The sequence below is a fragment of the Enoplosus armatus genome, chromosome 18 (assembly GCF_043641665.1).
Source record: "Enoplosus armatus isolate fEnoArm2 chromosome 18, fEnoArm2.hap1, whole genome shotgun sequence".
Taxonomy (NCBI): domain Eukaryota; kingdom Metazoa; phylum Chordata; class Actinopteri; order Centrarchiformes; family Enoplosidae; genus Enoplosus; species Enoplosus armatus.
In genome coordinates, this window is record NC_092197.1 from 4,140,434 (window position 1) to 4,160,580 (window position 20,147).

Consider the following 20,147-nt stretch of genomic DNA (forward strand, 5'->3'; position numbering starts at 1 on the left):
GACTCACAAGTCCCCAGGTCAGAGCATCCTCGAGTGTACAGCCATGAGGGTTGCCTGTTATGTGAGTAGATTTTAGTAGCAAAGTAAAATGAAAGGAAAGACAGGACCTAAAAAAAATGATGGCTATGTTTTGGAGAAGGTTTGGTGGTGAAGAATGTACTGTAAGTAACTAATCAATGGGTTACAAGGTATAAAACATGTCTTACATGCCATTTTTTTACCCAAACACAACCAAAACACATTACCTGAATTCAAATTTTCTGTATATTTTCTCAGTAACCACAGTTTTCAAACAAGGTAGGCAGGGAGGGGTCACGTAAGCCGCCAAACCAACCAAAGGAAAGGGGAAGAAAAAGTTATGTAAAGAGCCATATCTCACTGGGATAGTCTGCCATACTTTATATATCAAGAATTTAGAAGAAAAACAGATTTTATGAAGCAACAGAAGAGGTTATTCTTGAAAGTAAATGAGCAAAATAAGTATTTTTTTATTCTTCTTTCCTGCCGTGTAGATGATCCAGTATAGATTGAGATTTACTTCTGGCAGCTCTAGGGGTCGGTGGGTCAGTCCACCACTCTGATAATATTATAAAGAGTGTGGTCTTGACCTGCTCTGTTTGTAGTGTCATGAGATGACTTTTGTTCTGATTTGGAGCTATATAAATAAAAGTGCCACCAGCAGGTCAAAGTTTTCAATTATCAAGTGACCATCCACTGAATGGACTTTCATTCGTGGTTTCCAGAGGATGAACCCTACTGACTTTCAAGCGCATTCCTTACAACGATTACCCAAATAAACAATGAACAGAAGTCTTTGTTTTCCTAAGTGATAATCTGAATTGCTACCCAGCTGTTTTGCGACGTTCCCCAGGTAGGATAAGATAATGAAAACTAAATAATCAATTTACAGTATTGAGATATGCTCCTCAACATTTAATGAAGTGCAGATCATCAGAAATTAAAGGTTCCTCACAGATGTTTAGAGATTAACAATGTCCGCAGTGTGGAGCATCTGAAAGGCGTGGGCTCTTACTGTAAATAGCTCTGGGAAACAAAGTGGCACGTATGTCTTCTTGATGAAAATCTCACATAAAATGACACATAAACCTAATGGAAGAGCAGGGATAGAGATATAGCTGAAGGTAGACGCGCTAATGGCTTTTGGAGATTAGTGGTCCCAGAAGGTGACTTTAATCTGTTGAGAAGACAATCCATTTTCTCTTTGCCCACAGGACACAGATTTAATAGATAGTTAGTGTGGTCCATATTTCGCTAATCACTTGTATTATCAGTTGATCACATTTGACCTCATTGCTCTCTCTCTTGGTAGGAAAATGTCAACACCAGCATTATCTTTGATGTTATGCTTCATTTGCCAGACATGTTGGGCCATTTTGAATTTCTCATCATTTGTATGACATTTTACATTTATTTTGACTGCCAGCTATTTAAAAAAAACCTACACAGAGTTGGTCACGTATTTTTCTCTGTCACAGGAGGCCCCAACTATTGAACACCAAGTCCACTAACCCAGACTGTCTGAGTGCTGACAAGTTGGTTTATACAGCGCAGTAAAACACATCACTGTCTTCTGTCACAGTACACATACAATCTGTGTGACAGAACTGCTGTGTCAAGAAAGAAGTGCAATATAATTGGATACAGCAGCTTGAGGAATAATGACCTAAATGTAAAAATCAATAATTCAATTATTGTATTTTCTCTTCCGGTGTTTCTGTTCTCTGCTTGACTTACTGCATCTATAAACATTATGATCTTGGTGACAGCTTCACTTTGCACTGTGCTTTGCCAATATGCTGTACAGAGAGAGGTTTTCAGTGACAGTTGAGGCATTTTATGTCCGTCATAGCGGAAAGAAGATATTCTGAAGTCTGAGGTGGTACATTTCTGATTTAACTCTATCGTTAGGCACCTTTGACTCAGTGCGGTTGTTTAAAGTGTGCTGCAGAAACTGCTCCTTTGGGGCTGTAAAAAAAAAAAAAATCGATTCCCAGCCAATTTAGGTGTTTTGAAGAAGGATTATATGCAGCTGTGCTTGCCAACATGCTGTGTCAGCTGAACCAACCAACTTCCCTGGTGTTTTGACTGATATTGAAAGCAGAGAAGTAATGATATAATTCTTGTTTTTAGTTAAACTTTTATTTAAATATATGCATCTCAATGAGATTAAATGACATGAATTTAAAGACCCTTAACATTAACCTGTTTATATTTTTAGCATAGTGTATATTTTGGATTTGCACCATATATATATATATATATATATATATATATATATATATGTTTTATATTTAAACTCAATATATTTGCACTCTTTGTTACTTTGTACTTTAACTGCTGCACAACAATTTCCCTCAAGATAAATATAGTATTTATAGTATATAAATATTTTATAAGATGACATGAGATCATATCAGATCAGATGACATGAAATGAGATCGGATTAAATGACGTGGCATGAGATGACGTGAGATCGGATGAGATGCCCGGACATGAGATTACATGAGATGACGTGAAACTACATACACGTTTTTGGTTTGATTCATCGTTTTGTAGGTGTAGGTACTCATAGAAGCTGAAGAATTATTAGAAGCTTAGAATCACATTCTCCTATCAACAGACATAACTCATGTTTGCAGTAATATTCACTCCTGTATAAACCAAGTGCACACCGTCACAGTGCTCTTTGCATCTTTATAGCAGCAATATACTGTAGCCCACCTGCTACTTTGGCCTTAAGCAATTGAGCATGATCATATTATTGATAGCTAATTCCAAATGCTTAAAACAATATCTTTCTTGTTATTATTGAACAAGCTGTCGAAGTAGATTTGCATTGTGCTCATCATCCACAATGCAGCTATGTTCAGTTCAAGGTAACCTCTTCTCAAGTTGTCCATCTGTGCCAGGAAGCCCTGCATATTCCTGCCCGCTCTCTGATCCCTTGTTACTCCTCTGTCATTCATGTCCAGTCAGCCCAGCTCACATATCATTGCACAAGTCAGTATCCGATTTCAACTTCTATGGGCGCACTGTGGCTGCAAAACCACGATAAAGACACCCCTAAACAAATAATGCTTGTGAGTTATTCTTTGTTTTTTCTGTCTCTCTTGCTTTCACCAAGGTATGCTTACTGTGATTTTCAACAATTTCTAGAAAAATCTCCCTGAAAGGATTCATCATTCTCCTCTATATTAGTATAACCGTCTAGCAACATGGCAGGAAGAAGAATGAACCACTCACAAATATCACTGATATGCTTCTTTTTTTTTTTTACATTTCTAAACCAGTAAAAGATGCACACGGTACTATACATCTCCAGCTAACGACTTGCACTGATGTTTTAAGTGCTAAAGGATTGCTGAGTTGTTTCTCCTTTTGAGAATAATATAGTATATTCGTATGGGTGCATATTAAAGGAGGCAAGGAGCACTGAGTGATTTATGATTCTTGTTTTGTATACTCTTGTTTTGAGCAACATTTCCAAAAATAATTGACATTTGACATCTTACATTTACTCTTGTAACTCTGAATTCTAGCCTCATTGTACTAAATTGTTGTTGTCGGCAGTTTGGGTCAGAATACAGCAGTCAGACGTTTTACTTCAAATTGAGAAAAATCTGTTAACCTAAATTTGGTGAATCAGCTACACTTTCAGTTAAATTGTGATTTTAGGAGCTTAATGGGACATTTCTGGCACAGAAAAACACCATAACATGAACTGTATATATACAGTATATAATATTGGCGTGGATAAAAAATACTATTCTACTTTGTACATGTACAATCACAATCATGCCATTGAATCCAATTCTATGGTTAAAAAAAGGTCATTATTATTTATTCATTCATTCAAGGAAACTCACAGTTGCCTACATGGTTTATAGATTCAGGGTAGCTGCCTGAGATCTAATCATAGCCCATATATGGCTTTTTTGCTGGGGGTGGGGATTGGGGGGGGTTAAGTGGTTCTGTCGATGCAAAGACCTTAAGATCATAGCTTGTTTCTATGGTGATTGTTCTTCTTCTTGTTTCTGTTATACTTACGTATTCTAGTCTTCTTTGTACAGTGCATAATAGGGACATAAAATAAAATGTAAAAAAGCTTTTCTGGACTCGTCCTCTAATCTGAAGGGAAAGTGGTAATATTCTGTGTTTTTCTTTTTGTCAACAAATCACATGAAAACACCAAAACAAACAATCCTACTAACAAGTACTGCATGTGTATCCAAGGTCTTATTCCTCTGTACCGTAGACTTCCATTGTTGTCCACAAACCATTAAAAACACATCAATGTGCCACACCATTGCACTGGATGACATTTTTCTTCATTGAGATGAACATGAAAACTTTATTTTGAGTCAATCACACAAACCACTCGCTAGAGCAACACACCCGCTGCTGAAAATATTTATTTGTCCCGAACAAATAAACAATGTTCTTCAGTTTGGGTAATGTTTGCTAAAAACTGCGGTGCCTTGGTGTTTTATAAAATTACTTAAAAATTAAATTAAGTATATGTATTCATGGCACATTTTGTTAAGGACGTGCTGAGAGATGGACCAACACATTGTTGGTTTGTCATTTCATGGGATTTGTTGACAGTAAGAATAATAGATAATAATAATAATAATATGACAAGCCTTATAATTTAAGACAGAGTAGACTAAACCCTAAAACTGTCATATTTTGCCCTATAAGGCTGAAATGCAACACAGTAAATATTCAATTAGAGTGCAGGGAAAATAATATATCACAAACTACCTTTTTTAACACAATTCTTTAGTGAAGTCAGTTTGAATATAGTTTGAGAAAATCATTTGTTATCTTAGGTATTGTGTGTGGTCTATCTCTCTCCAAACCTGAAACAGGTGTGTTTTCTTTCTTTGTCTCTCATTAAACCTTCACTTGTTCTCCGTAGCTTTACCACAACAATGTAAGAAAAAACATTACAAACAGATTGTCATGACATTCGGTGTCAGTGGTGGAACTGCTCATTTTTATTTAGCAAACAGTCTGAAAATCCTTTTTTTCCCCCATTTAGCAAACAAGCAGCAAAGAGCATTGGCAGTACAGTATGTTTATCCATATGTTTTCAAATACAAACATCAAAGTATGAAATAAGCCAAAAAAAGGGTGGTTGAAATATATATTCCATATTATAAACATATATTTATGTATATGAAGATAGACACATAAAAGCTACCATGTGTTTGCATTCATAAACCTTCAGACTTTTACCTTCTGAGGAACATTTTTCATATTTCTTTACATTAAAAAGAAGCCTGCCACAGCAAGTATTATCAAAATAATCAGAAAAATAGATCAAGTATACACTGAACACACTGCGTACACTTCATGGCTCTATCAGTGAGGTATTCTTCTTTTCCTTCAATCCCTGAGACTGGTTATTTGGCCGCTCTCTGTAGTGTCATTGAGTGCTTTCATAACCGTCACACTTGTTTATATTGTCATCTATACATGCTTCTGTTGAAAGAATGTGGACTCTTCACTAAAACACATAATCTAGAAAAGCATACACAAGTACCACCGCACCATTAAAAAAAAAGACCACCAGTAACATGACTAACACCTTCATTGATGATTACAGCTCACAACATAATACTTATTTAGCAGCAGGTTGTTAGAGAGAGCAAGGATTACATGCATCGTTATCATTATTAGGATTTTTTAAATTATTAAAGACCTTAAAGGTGCCATACGGAGCTTTCTTGTAAACAAACAAAAGTAATGTTCAGTGTCTGTCATCAAAACGCACCGTTTGTATCCTTGACGTCTAACAGACTTGCATTTCCTTCCTCCTAAAACGTGTACAAACCAGATTTAAACATTTTAATCATGACTTGTTTACATTCATGTTTGCTACCTTGTCTTGTCTTGTCTTTTTCACAGCCTTTGCTGCTACTAACAGTGTGAAAACAATGGCAGGAACGTGTATCACATCACACGCAAACAAAAGAGGCTCCATAGCACTACTAGTGGTTAAAAACTCCACAGGGTACCTTTAAGACTTTGGCACAAACACATTATGTACTGTAGCTAGTCAAATATTTATAAAAAATGAATTGACAATTATTTTAGCAATAATAGTACAAAAAATAACAAATATAATACAGAAAAAAATGAAAAGATCCCTTAATGAGTTAATACAAGGAATTCCATCATATTCCTTTTTTTACTATCAGAATAAATATCTATCATATGCACTCTTAACTGTTATCCTGCTCCAGAATCAGCATCAGCACTGTTAATTGGCACATTAAATATTGAGGTAACAATGACTTTTAACTGTAGTTGCATTTGGAAAAAGGTTATAAAACCCTATAGTTTCCTGAAAATAAAACATTTACATAATATCTGTACATTCTTGACACGGCGATTACCTTTGTGGCAACAGCAAAATAACACTCATCATTACATGCGGCTCACAGTCATAGTCACTACTCCCACTCCCATCACAGCAGAACATACTGTATGGTCGACAAATTGTGGGTTGAGATCTGACGTTTTTTCTGACAAGGACCTTATGCACAGGAGTCATGTTCAAATGATTCTGCCTCGAGTAGAGAAAAAATGGCTATTAAGCATTGTATATTAATAATCTTTGTTTCCGTCATTTTAAGCGTATCCCCTTTATGTATATTACCACATTACACATGTGTGCTTGTGCGTTAGTCTCATCTCATCTTATCTATTCCGCTTTCAGGTGAGGCTCGACTTATTTCTTTTCCTAAATCCTACTACTGCTAATAGATTCTCCTCTTTGACATGGCAGTGTTTTTAGTGTTCAAATCTCATAGTGCCCCCTGAGGAAGCAGAGAATAGGAGGGCACATGGAGGCTTTCCAAATGAGCCTGCCATCCTCCTCCCCTGCTACTGCATGCCACAGCCTCGGGCACTGGAACATGCACTATGACGAGAGGAAGCAGACACAATCTTCATCACACATTCTAATCTCGAGATCATCAATTACTAAAGTTACTTTACTATTAGTAATAGTTATGTTCAGTGCACTCCTGAGTAAAAGCCTGAACTGCCCCATTGTGCCATTCATTGAATCTCACAGGTATTACGTCATCTGCAAGGAGAGTTTATAATAGGCGTAGGATAAGTTTACAGTAGCCCTATGTGAGCAACCAAAACACAAACCATGCAATCAACCGACTAATTTCTTTACAATGTGATAAATATTTGACATTCAGATTACCTTTCTTATCTTAAAGGCCCAAAAATTGGTATTTTCTCAATCAGCTTGTCACTTGTTACTCAGCGATGCTACATATATTTTGTGTTTTGTCCGTGAAGTCATGATGAAGCAGATTATCTGAATGGCTAACTCTGAAAATTATAATCCTTAAGATTTTCATTAAAATGAAACCCAGTTTTTGATGCAATTTATTTATATCTGCATGATTTCGGCAATAGCCATTCAATATATCACAGAAACATTCTGTAGTTACCTCTCTATGTATTCATTTTCATGGTTAGTGGCGGAGTCTGCCATTCCTGTGCTGGATTAAATTTGCCTTCACACACATGAGGCATTCACAGAAAGCGAATCCAGCATTACATTTGTAATTCTATCTCATTGATATCAGCCTCAGTGTTTACTCTTCACCTAGCCAGACTCAACTCATTATCACTCTGGGATAGGGGAAAAAAACTTTCATAATAACTAACCTAAAGTTGGTTGATGTTTTTTTCCCCAAACGTTAACTTTGATTGTTGCTTATTTAGTCATGAATATTTCATGTTATAGAAAAATCAAGATTTCAGGGCCTTTAAACTCTTTGTTTACACTATTCTTCGCTATGTACGCCATAACAAACATTCACGAAGGATATTCAGAATGATTCTTGATGAATAATGTTGCAGAGCTTGCAGGTACATTCACAAATACATGGAGTTTAATCACGTATTTTTGATTTTTGTTTTTCATTCTCCTTGAAATGTAATACACGATTCTCCAGAAGCCTCAGATCCTTTGAAAGTGCTCATGCGCTGCACAGCGTCAGTCTGTTTAAATCTGGGAAACCTTTTCCAGGTCCTCCATGATCAGGTCCTGTTCTTGCTCCTTGATGTTACTTTTACCTGCCAAGGACCTTCCTTCCTGACATGAGCACTTCCCATTCCCCACTAACACTGATCTGACTCCAGGCTGGGCTGGGAGCACAGCGTTCCCCCGGATCCGATAGGAGAGGGTCTTCTGGCGCTCAATGTCAGCAGTGCACAGCTGGAATTTGAAAGCAGCCTGAAAGCCTCTGCGAAAGTTCTCGTTGAAGAACCCATAGATGATGGGGTTGACGCTGCTGTTGAAGAAGGCCAACCAGTGAGCCAAGGGATACACGTAGATGTTAATGACACGATACTGGTGCTCCGTCAGGCTGGCGTAGTCGCTCAGCATCATCAGCGTCCACAGAGGAAGCCAGGATAAGATGAATAGCAGAGCCACAACCAGTAGCATCATTATCACCCGAGTCTTCTTCTTTGAGATCGTGTGACGACCCTCCATGCTTGATTTGTTGCTGCCAATGCCTTCTTCAGATGCAATTCCGCTGCCCCTCATCGGAGGAATAGTGGTCTTGAAGAGGGTGAAGCCGATGCGGGCGTACATGATGACGATAAGGCTGAGGGGAGCAAGGTAAATGTTAGCAAAGAGGACAGTGGTGTAGATTTTCCGCATCTCCTGATTGGGCCAATTTTCCCGGCACCAGTAGAAGGGGCGGGTGTCATTGTTGAGGCCAAGGACTATTCGCACCCTCTGCTCCTTTGTGACCTGGAGCATGACCCCAGAGGGACACATGATGGACACAGCCAGGACCCAAATGATGACGATAATAAGCTTTGAGGTGGCGATGGTCAGCTTCTGCTTGAAAGGGTAGACAATGCAGCGGAACCTGACACAAAGGGGATTGGAGGAAATACATAAAGGAAAAGAAGTCTCTTAGGAGAAAACACACCCACACGAGTACATTATAACAGGTAAAATGATCACAACCCCCACCTGTCAACAGCTATTGCCACCAGAGTGAACACAGACGCTGACACAGATATCCCTTGAACCATACCACTTAGCTTACACACGATGCTGCCAAATGGCCATCCTGCAGAAAAGAGAACAACTGTTTGTGAGTGTAAAAACATAAAGTCAAGAGGACTGCATGAAAAATTCAAATTCTAAAATTACTCCTAATGGCAGAAAGTATTAAACTCGCTGAATATTTCACCATTTCCAGATCGAAGCCAAGACAGATGTTAGAAGGATATGAATCATGAATTGATAAGGACATTTTCTCCTTTTATAACCCAGCTTCGATTTCGGCATATCATTAAAGAGTTGAACGCATATATTCTGACCTGTTATGATGTTGTCCACCAGCGTGGTTGGCATGCAAAAGATGCCAACCAGCAGGTCACTGATGGCGAGGTTGAGAATAAACAGGTTGGTGACCGTGCGCATGTTCTTGCTGCGTAGCACGATGAAACATACCACCCCGTTGCCCACCATGCACACCAGGAAGATGAACAGGTAGGAGACGGTGAAGACTGCAGCCACAGAGGGCTTGTGGAGGTAGAAGTCAACATAGGTGATGTTCTGGTGGGTTGAAGGGTTTTCCTGCAATCTTGAGAAATTGGAAGGGTTCAGGCCCTCCCAGGTAGTGTTGAGAACTAGATTCTGGGTCATGGTGATATCTGGGTGCAAGAGAGGAGTAGAGACAGGTGTAATACATGGATAGCTTATTATGTACTCGGCATGGTCGGGCTTAAATATCCGATATCCTCCGTCAACAAAATCAACCAATTATGACACAGAACACCATTACACTCATTCTTCCACTGGGAGTGAAATCCTGCAGAGCAGAAGAAGGAATCAATTGGTAATTACATAAAAACAATAGTACCTATCTGGAAATCAATAGTCCAATCCCTGTGTCTTTTGATTATTGTGAGTGTGTTGATTCAGTCAAGTGGATGCTCTCCCACACTCTCTAACAGCAACATGCTGACCAAAATGGCCAATCTGTTCTGGTAGCAGTGGGGAAATGTGGTTGATAGCTCGCCAATTGGTTACATCAATCATCCGAATCCAGCAATTCGGGGGAAGAAATTAAGTTACTATTGACTTCAAACTATTTTTGACATTTATGTGATTGGGAAATTTTCACACATCCTGATGGATTTTGGAAACTTTCTTTCAAACATTTTCTGCAAGATTAAGCTCATGCCTTCTGCAGAGCGATGACTTGAATTTAATTGAGCACAACTTGTGTTTTTTATTTGATGTATTTACTTCCTGCAACCCAACATGTACTGTGCAACTAAAGGACTGTCAAATCAAAGTTCGGCCTTTCATGTGTGAAACATTCTTCTCAGTGGTATAAACAGACCAAAGTAGGCCAGGTTTATTCACTGATGAATATTTAATTGATGTCATGTGATGAGTCAATTATTAGTATTTTAATAAGTAATTGCATATGAAATGAGTCTTACGCATTCATTTTCATTTGATTGTGTATATATAACTTATAATAAATCATGATATAATTTCCCTTAAAAATGAGCTGTTGAAATGTACGTATTGTTCTCTAAACCTCTCAAATTAATCTTCAGATCAACACTGACTGTGCCAGTGTGCCAGTGCGACTCAGATTCACTCAGCAACCTTCATGTTCCTCCGTCTTCAAAAAAGATAATCCAAGTGAAGGAGAATATTTGATTACAAATTGAGAATATTTGATTAGTAATAGTTCCTTGCTCATACAATCACATACATAATGCTGCTCATTATACTGCAGCATACGCCAAACAAGGACTGAATAATAGTCCAGCTAACTCCTGGGATTCAAAGCCCCTGAGCTTTGAAAGACACGGTAGATTGTTTTCCTTGAAACTATACAACTCTTTCGTTCTCTTGTTCTCTTGTTCAATTAAGGGGATGACGGAGAAGATGTTGGAGCTCAATTCCAAAGATGCTATAAATACATCTGGACCGAAAATCAATTCCTGAACTAAGCTTCTGTATTCCTGTAAGATACAGAGAAACCAGACAGTTTTATCACTCCAAGTTGAGGTATTGTACTTACTATGCTTCCAAAAGTCATGCCTGGTGGGTATTTTGTTAATATCAGTCTTCGCCAAACAGACAGTTCAGTTTAACTGGTGAAATATCTTTCTTTCTTTTTAATCAATGTGCAGTCATACAGCCTTATTATCTCCTCAGTTTAACTGACAAAAGTAGATCTTACAGTGAATGCATAATAAATTAGCCCGGGTGATGGGATGGAAAGTGACTATTTCTTCCAGAGGTGGAGTTTCCCAAATCATTTTACGCTAGACACTTATTTTCTTACCTTACAGGAAACAGTATCTGAGTTATATTCCTTTCTCCTGTCCTCACAGATGGAATGTATCCGTTTGACAGAAAGTCCACTCATTCAGAGCAAAAAAAGCTGCACACTCTCACCCCTATGTGAGACTCTGTGCGTCTGCTCAGTCTGCCTGCCAGGCAGAGACTGCTGTAGTGCTTATAGATGACAGAGAGGAAAGGAGATTCACTCAGGAGACATGTGATGGGCGGTGCATTTGCTGGGTGCAATATATTTCCTGAAGCGTTATATATATATATATATATATATAGCTTTCTCATTATGCACTGATTCCTTGCCAATGCAACAAGTGCATCTGAGCAGACACCTGTTTTCTTTGGCATCAATCAGTCAGATAGGGGTCGAGGAATGTCATTGCTCATCTTGAATACAGTTATAGAGCATCAGTCCTGCTCCTCAGTGCTCACCCCTGTACTGATCAGGTCTCACCTGTTACAACTCACACCTCACACCTGAACTGCTTAAGTGAAGAAAAGTCTAATTGGTGCACAGAAGTCTCTGCAATTGAATCTGACTACAATGCAGTATTTTAAATTGGGTTTATGGTGCATGTTAGCTAAAGTATGTTTCATTAAGGCAGGCTGCCGCACGTCCCACAAATTATAGTGTGGAGGACCTGCAAAGAAAATACACACACTATTGAACACAGAATGAATGATTAATCATTAATGGCGGGTTTGACCGAACATTGACTAGATGGTAAGAACAGAGAGATGAGGGGTGAGGAGTAGATACCTGACCTATGTGGAGCAGTTTGATGAGGAGGCTCGATGCTTGATAAGTGGATGGCTGATACTTGAGAAGATATGAAGATAGAACGGAGGAAGAAGGCTATTAATGTGGTTGCCACAGAAAATAGCTGTCAATGTTGGCCAACTCGGAGAAAACCCTTTAAGCCGCCATCACTGCAGTTGCTGCACGATGGTTAATTAACACGTTCTAATGCCTGTAGCATAAATCCTTTCAAAACTGTTGGGATTCTCATGTTAGAGAGTAGAGCTTTCAGGGTGTTACTGAACTTTGTTATGGCTGCCATGTTAAGTTTTAAGAATTGTGTTGCAAGGAATACAAAGACAGCAGCTGACAAGTTGGGATGGTAGAGACTTATGTGTGTATATATATATGTGTGTGTGTGTGTGTGTGTGTGTGTGTGACAAGGACATGTGGAATATCAAGGATGCAAAAGTAACAGGAAGCTCTCATTAAAACATTCTCTTATATGCTCAACTTTTCCCATCTCTGAATTTTTCAGCTCATTGTGAGTTCAATTAATTAGGCTCAGACATCATTAAAGAGGGCTAATTAGACATGTTCTTTCACACACACGCACACACACACACACACACACACACACACACACACACACACACACACACACAGCCACAAAGTGTATAGCAAACCAATTAAAGGACAATTGAGAGTTGTTTTTGTTAAGTTAACGGCTTAACAGGGAGACAGGGAGAGAGTTACACCTGAGCGGAGTAACATGTGTACTCACAACTATGATTAGCTACATTTTATTTATTTATTTATTTATTTAATTAACCCTTATTTGACCAGATAACCATGTCAACGTCATGGTGGTGCCAGAGGAAAAGTCAGAGGATCACCAAAGTACTTAGGGTTCATCATCTGGAGACCATGACAGAAAATTTCATGGCAAATAATCCCGTAGTTGTTGACATATTTCAGTCTGGACCAATGTGGCCCCCCAGACTGTTGTCCATAAACAGATAACAAAACTAAATTGAGGCTACAAAAAGGTTGAAAACATGGTAAATGGTGCATTCATCTGGCTCTTCCGTTTCTCTGATAAATGTGAGAAAGATTGTTGTGTTTTAATCATCATCAACAACAGCAAAGTGTCCATGCTGCCGTTTGGCTTGTTGGTTTCTCATTCACGGACATAGATTACTCTGGAATTCCTTTCAGTGTCAAGTGGAATTAAGAGAGAGTGAATTATATGGCAATATTTGAATGTAAGTAAAATAAAATAAAAATATAAAGCTATAATTGTCCATTCGGGGATTCAATCATCCCATTCCTCCTCTCCTTCCTCAAGGCTATTGGCCAATCACATAGCTCTTTTTTTTCCTTCCATGGCTGCCTGTGCTCATCCCTCCAGGCTACATTTCCACCTCGTGTCCTATATTTGTCCTCGCTGTTAAAAAATGCTGAATTCCCATATGTCGTTGGCAACTCATCATTATATTTTAACCTGACTGACCTCTGCATGAGTTTGATCAATGATCTATTTTTATCAGCAGTGTGTCAAACAAAACACATTTCATACGTCTTATGTTTTTTATATAATCATTGAAAGAGTATGACTTGATTATGTGATGCAGTGTGCCAGCAAAAGATAATCTATTCATTTTGTCTGTCCTTAGGTGTACATCCACGAAAAAAACAACTTTAAACTTTAAAACATGAGCAATTAGCATTCTCTTCTTCTGGTTTCTGCTAAAACTTTGACAGCAGCGTTTGAAAAAGCTGAGCTAATTCTAGGGAAACGAGAAAGTGCATTAGCCTACCAGTGTCATTTGGGGAGAGAAATGTCCGGCCTTCTCTGTTTCTCTGAGGTGAAAGACAGCTGTTTTGTTACACTCATAATGGGCTTTTCAAAGTTAATGTCAAAAACCCCACATCAGTCATTGTCTGCCCATGTGTGCACCGTGCAAGGGAGTAAAACCTACTAAAATTATAGCCTAGAAAAAATGTGCATGCCAGAAGTTAGTTCAGTTGAAACACAGAATACATACAGTGTCTGTGATTCAAAATTACATTTATTGCAAATGGATGAATTTGGACATATGACCTCATTAACTGCACCGACACTAACACTGTGGCCTCACAGCAGGACAGTCATTAAAGAAGCAGACACTCAGCTGGGACCTTTCTGTGTGGGGTTTACATGTTGTCCCAGTATCTAACATGCAGCTCTGAAAACCTGGGAACTATCTATAATCATCTATAAAGTCCTTTTCAGACATTGAATGCATAACATTGCTGGCTTCGTCAAGCTGTTAAATACATAGGAACGCTTTACGGAAATCATTCAGACGTGAAAAGACATTTACAGGAAGAGCCAGGCGCACGAGAGAGGGTCACTGCTGGTAAACGGCGATGAAATTAAAAGATTAATGATCTCAAGGAAGAAGAGTGTTTATTGTTGTGTCACAGGCTGCATTTAAAAAAATTACTTATTTTGCAATGGAGGACTTCTCGACCACACGTATTTTTTATGGAGCCCATTTTGTCCAGGAAGTAGATGAAATTAGGCATGATATAAATAAAAACACTATGCTAAATAGATACTGAATGAATGAATGGGGCCATGGCTGACAATGACCCTAAGGCTTTAATCTAACATTCAAACTGTGGTGGAGATTATTCATCGTACAAGTCTCCTGTTAATAAAGTCTAATGTTTAAAATTTTACACAAGAAGCAGCACAGAAGACATACTTGAAACACATTCATTATGCAGAATGTCTCCTTTTAGAGTGTAATATCATTATGATATTATACTATTGATTTATTATCACTGATTAACATGTAAGCAGCATTTGCAGAGGTGGAGCTCATTTTTGTTTTATCTATAAAAATGCATCATAGCATATAAGATGATCATATTTTTGGTTTGAAGAAATCTATAGTGAATACGTAAATGTAGTGGAGTAAAAAGTACAATATCTATAACAGTATAAAGGAGCAAAAAAGTGGCAACACTTTAAATAGACCAATTATTACAGGCCTCATGAAATGAAAAGAACATTTGCTGTAGCATGTTTTTCTGCTGCATGCTTACCTCATTATTAAGTTGTCTACCAAAAGTCACACTCCTCGTCTTATTAGCTCCTCCTTCAGAACTAATTGTAACACGATGTTTTCACACTGTGTCCTTTGTCCTTATTCATATTGCACATATATGCACATGGCAATGCTTTTGTTTTCTTTGACACATTGTACTGCACATCAGGGTGCCTTCATACATTACTCCGTGAGTGGCAGACAGAGACAAAATTAAATCATACATATAGATTGTTTTTATTAATGGTTACACTGCTAATAACTAATCCAACTGACAGCGTTGGTCTAGTTGAACTGTCTGTAACACCCGGAGGTAAGAAATTAGCCCACGACTCCACTGAGAAATGACACAGTGAGCAGAGTTTGTGCTGACAGTCACTGGACATTGTTATGAACCTTGGAGACCTTGTCATGGGAGGGATGTACAGTTGAGAGCCAGCGGGTGCACTGTCAGTTTATTAAGAGTGTTAAAGCTGGGAGAAGGGAGGAGGCTACTGAGCAGAACATCTATTTCTATCCCTGGGCATAAGTTGATTGTTTTCCAGACAGTTTTCAATCGTTTTTTTTTTCCGTTTTTTTATGATGGTGCCACCACTAATCTGACCAGACTGGATAAGACTTGAATGTGCAGACAAGATCTTGACCCAGAGAACATGCAAATCATATATATTGTCAGAAGTCGCCACCAAAACAATCACCTCAGACAAGAACAGGAACAAAACAAGCGCTCCTGTGCAGTCACTTCATCTCTATACTGTGCGTTGCCTCCCTTCTTATGTTCTTTCTTGTGACTCCTGCTATGAGTTCTGTGAGTCCTGTTTAATGTTAAACATTTTGTTCTCTCTTTGCAGAGCTACACAAGTGCCAAACATCAACCAAGACATTTCGGTAAATAAAAGTGCTCTGCCTCATCTGTCTATGGGTCTCCGACATCTACTTCAGCCTACTCAATAGATTTAGAACCTAAAATATACAGTATCTTGCATCTGAGTTTGCATATCCTGCATACAGAGTTATTCCTGTTCAGACAGAAAACCTTGGTACCATATTCTAATAATGCACCATTTAAACAACCTGATTTACAACTGCAGTCTTGATTAATGACTTATTAACTTTTTTAACTCCAGACTTAATGGCTTTTTAGAAGGTGAGAAACCAACATTTATAACTGTATTATTGGTAAATAGAAAGGACCAAGCGTTTTTTTGTTGTTTTTTTTACAACCTGGCAACCCAGAGGTTGCTCAATGCTGATAAATGATCTATAAAGCATTAGTAAATGATTTACTTACAATAATTAAGCCATTAGTGACAACTTATAAACCATTTATAAAGGGTGACTTATTGGTAAGTGATAGCAAACCTTGAAGTACGACAGGTACTACTTTATATGTTAAATTAATTTAACTGCCTCCGTTCCTGCACAGAAAATGTCAACAGAGCTGCAACATTTTTACTACAGTGTCTTTATATTGCAAATTATATTGTCAGACGCCTCAACAACTGAATTTGTTTGAACAGAAACGGTCTTTTCTCAGAAACGGTCCATTCACAGGTTTTTCTATTTGGGTCCATGTTTTTCACCTGCAGAGCACTCATGAATGTGCATGTGCCTTTTTTGAAATGAGTCACTACTGAGCCAAAATATAATGCAGCTTGGGATTAAACACCACACATACTGTAGATTTACATTCATCGTGTATCTGCTGGTTATGCATTTGCTTTATTTACTTTTGTTTACATATTGAAATGTTAAACGACATTGGCAGTATTCAAAAGCATGTTAAATTTGTTGGATTTAACCGTCTACGGTCATGTGTGTCACGTCTGCAGAGGTTCAGGATGTTTTTAAGGACACTCGGGTAAGTCTGTCAGGTAATCCCCTTCCATTACCCGCATTCAGTCACTCGGGCAACGCCTGTGATATCCAATAACGTTAACCTGAGCGGATGTCAGGGAAAAAAACAATGATGTTCACTTCCACACCAGAGGAGTTAATTATTACACATTTTTTCCCCCCTTGGCAATGACAAAAACACAGTGACTCATAGTAATGAGCCAATTAGTTTCATTACAGCCGACTGAAGTCCTGTGATCGTGGAAACTATGCGGCCTTCCTCTCTTATCTGTGCTTTGAGACTGAGCACATACAGCAGGATGTGATGGTGGTGTCTAAGGGCTTAGCTCAGAGCTTGAATTCAACTCAATTCATCCTCTTGAAAACACATGTGCGCTCCACACACGTCTGCATCTCTCAAACCAGATATGACCTCTTAACTGACATGTATTCTGGCATAAAATATGTATTCAGAAGCAAACCCTCTGTATGCACTGCTGATTATTTCTACTGTACATGTCAAGACTTCACACAACATTGTTTCAAGCTCTCGTAGTCATTTGAAAACCCATCCTTTGGGAGCTGCATGGTCCAAACTCTTATTCTTAATTAAAAAAAACAAAAAGCACACACGCAACTATGTATTAAAGAATCATTTGGACTGTTTTATTGCTCTCATTCAAGACGCTACTCCATAAAAAACACAGACATCTGCTTCCTTCTGAGTAACCTATGGTTACTGAGTACACAAGATTCTTGTATAAAATTGGTTTCAGAGTTTGAACATCAAAAATATTACATTAATTGTGGACTCCAGAACCAGAAAGTCAAAAAGTCAAGATATACAGATCATAGAACAAAGTGGAAGACAATGTGGTTTTTGATTTTTGGTTCAAAGCAACTTCTCTTGTGTTTCACATCCCGACAGCATATTGATGTGATTGCGAAAGCGTTAATCAAAGCCCTTATTTGCACAACAAATCAGCAACAGCACTGATTGTGAATATATGCACAGTTCAAATGATTGAGATGTATTACATTCAGATATGCATTAATATCGTAAATCGACTGAATCAGTGGAAGTTACAGTTTGTGCTTCAATCAGCAATAGAAGCATGATCAAGCCATGTGAATAATACAGGATAAAGTAAGACATTGCTCATCAAACTAAAACCAGAATTTAGATAATGCTGCATTGAAGTGAAGCTGTTGCATAAACACTTTTTACCCTGAACACTATAAAGCAGTAGTTCTTCCAGGACTAAGAAGTCATAACGTTGCATTGCCTCACAGTGATTGTTGATTTGAATTAAAAAGAAAAAAAAAACAAAAAAACACACATTACATAATTAAAAAAAAAAAAAAAAAAAAAGAAATTTACTCAAAGATTGAACATTTATCACATTAAACAGCTTTTAAATATGATCACATTTTAAAAAGGAAAATTCAACTCAAACAGGCTTTGAGGGTCAAAGTGTGTGAGAACATTAAACTGCATTCATTCAGATGGGTTAAAAACAGGCCATCACTTTTTCCACCCCAACTTTGGTACGTGAAACACCACAGAAATCATGTTTTATTGATGCTGTTTTACTATCAGATGCAATTTTAGGCAAAATTCTCCATGTATTTGTAGTGATAGTTTAATTAAAGTTTTAAATGTTTTTGCTATTGGGATGAAAAAAACCTAATACTTTTGGTGGAATTACCTTTTAAAAACACTGCAAGAATCATACATAATTATTTCATCAGACAAACAAGAAAGACAAAAATACAATATGTTAAGTGTCACAGAGCAAAAGGAACTCAAGTCAAGATGCTGAGATCCTATGCAGTGCCAGAAAAAAAGATAAATCAGTGTTTGATCACAAATAATTGCACAACAGATGTTTTTTAATATATAATGCCTGGCACCTACAGAGAAATAAGAGGTAGAGCTACATACAGGTATGATGCATCTATATCTCCCTAAAACAGGGAAAAGTCAGCCGAGTGGATACAGACCACGGAAAGAATATCTTTAAATTTGCACAGATGGGGAAGTCAAATGGTAAAAGCCATACAGCAAGAGTTTAAATATAATAAATATAGAAAAAAGGAGAAAAACAGGAAGCTCAAAAGTAAAGAAACGAAAAGTAGAAGTTCCAGTCTGTATGGTGTTGAACCATTTACTTCTTACCATACTGAAACAACATGAATGTGCAGCCTTTAGGTGGAAGCTTGATAAATAATGAATACGCCCATAAATACAATATTAATGTCCACTCGTGACAGATGACCTTTTTGTAGCCCTTTTGTTCACTACAAGTAAAGGAGGAGTTCTCATGTGTATCCCCCTGTACTTGCCTCCAGATGCAGTACCTCCACTAAGTTTTAATCTTAAGGTTCCAGTAGTTATGAAGAGAGGCTGGTTGTGTTTGGTGTTATCAGGAAGAAATCGTCAGGGTTTTGTTTTTTTTATAGATTTCCAAATATGAACAGAGTGAAAGAAAAACTGGTGTAGATGCTATGAAACCATCTGTATTATACAAACCTACAGTATCCTGGACATCTTTTTATGATAAAACATCTCTAGCTGGACACTTATTATAAATTATTAGCGTACACATTAATAAGATATTAATGTCCCATAATAACTGCATATAGATGATCTTTGAGTGGCCCTTTTGTTTTCTGCAAGAAGTCATGCAGATGAAGAACGCCCAAACATATCGCGTGTCAGCCCTCATTAAACTTCAGTACCACCAAAGTGTTAAAATTTTAAGAAGACAAATACTTTCAGCCATTCTGATTTAAATCCTCACATGAGGAATATTAAAAATACCATTAAGAAGCGGTACTATAGCACAAAAAGAGGATGGTTATGTTTGCTATGTTGTGCCGTTTCTGCTTCACAGATCTGTTTCAGAGTCCTTCTTCCAGAAGACACCGTTATCCTCAGAGTCCCTCTTTATGCGAATGTGAGGCAAACCTTTTGTGTATGAAACTTTGTCAAGACTGAAAGAGGAAGAGATGTAGAGCAATATAAATATGGGCTTGTATGAACCACAGTATGAACTACTTGTGCATT

General features: G+C 37.9%; 2 protein-coding genes across 4 annotated transcripts in view; both read right to left on the reverse strand.

Annotated features, from left to right (window-relative positions):
• Positions 1-8,062: 8,062 nt before the first annotated feature.
• LOC139301019 (neuropeptide FF receptor 2-like) lies at positions 8,063-17,086 on the reverse strand. Its single transcript, XM_070924260.1, has 5 exons — positions 17,051-17,086; positions 14,432-14,452; positions 9,400-9,640; positions 9,047-9,146; positions 8,063-8,939 (listed from the first exon to the last, which is right to left on the reverse strand). The coding sequence occupies exons 1-5, from the start codon at positions 17,054-17,056 to the stop codon at positions 8,063-8,065; spliced, it is 1,245 nt and encodes a 414-aa protein (XP_070780361.1). The 5' UTR covers positions 17,057-17,086.
• Positions 17,087-17,719: 633 nt separating this feature from the next.
• The window catches only part of LOC139301017 (electrogenic sodium bicarbonate cotransporter 1-like), a 28,541-nt gene continuing 26,113 nt past the window's right edge, over positions 17,720-20,147 (reverse strand). For all 3 annotated transcript variants that reach the window (XM_070924256.1, XM_070924257.1, XM_070924259.1), the window contains one exon: positions 17,720-20,074. In XM_070924256.1, coding sequence (XP_070780357.1) covers positions 19,969-20,074 — 106 coding nt within the window. In that variant the 3' untranslated portion in view covers positions 17,720-19,968. The remainder of the gene's footprint in view (positions 20,075-20,147) is intronic.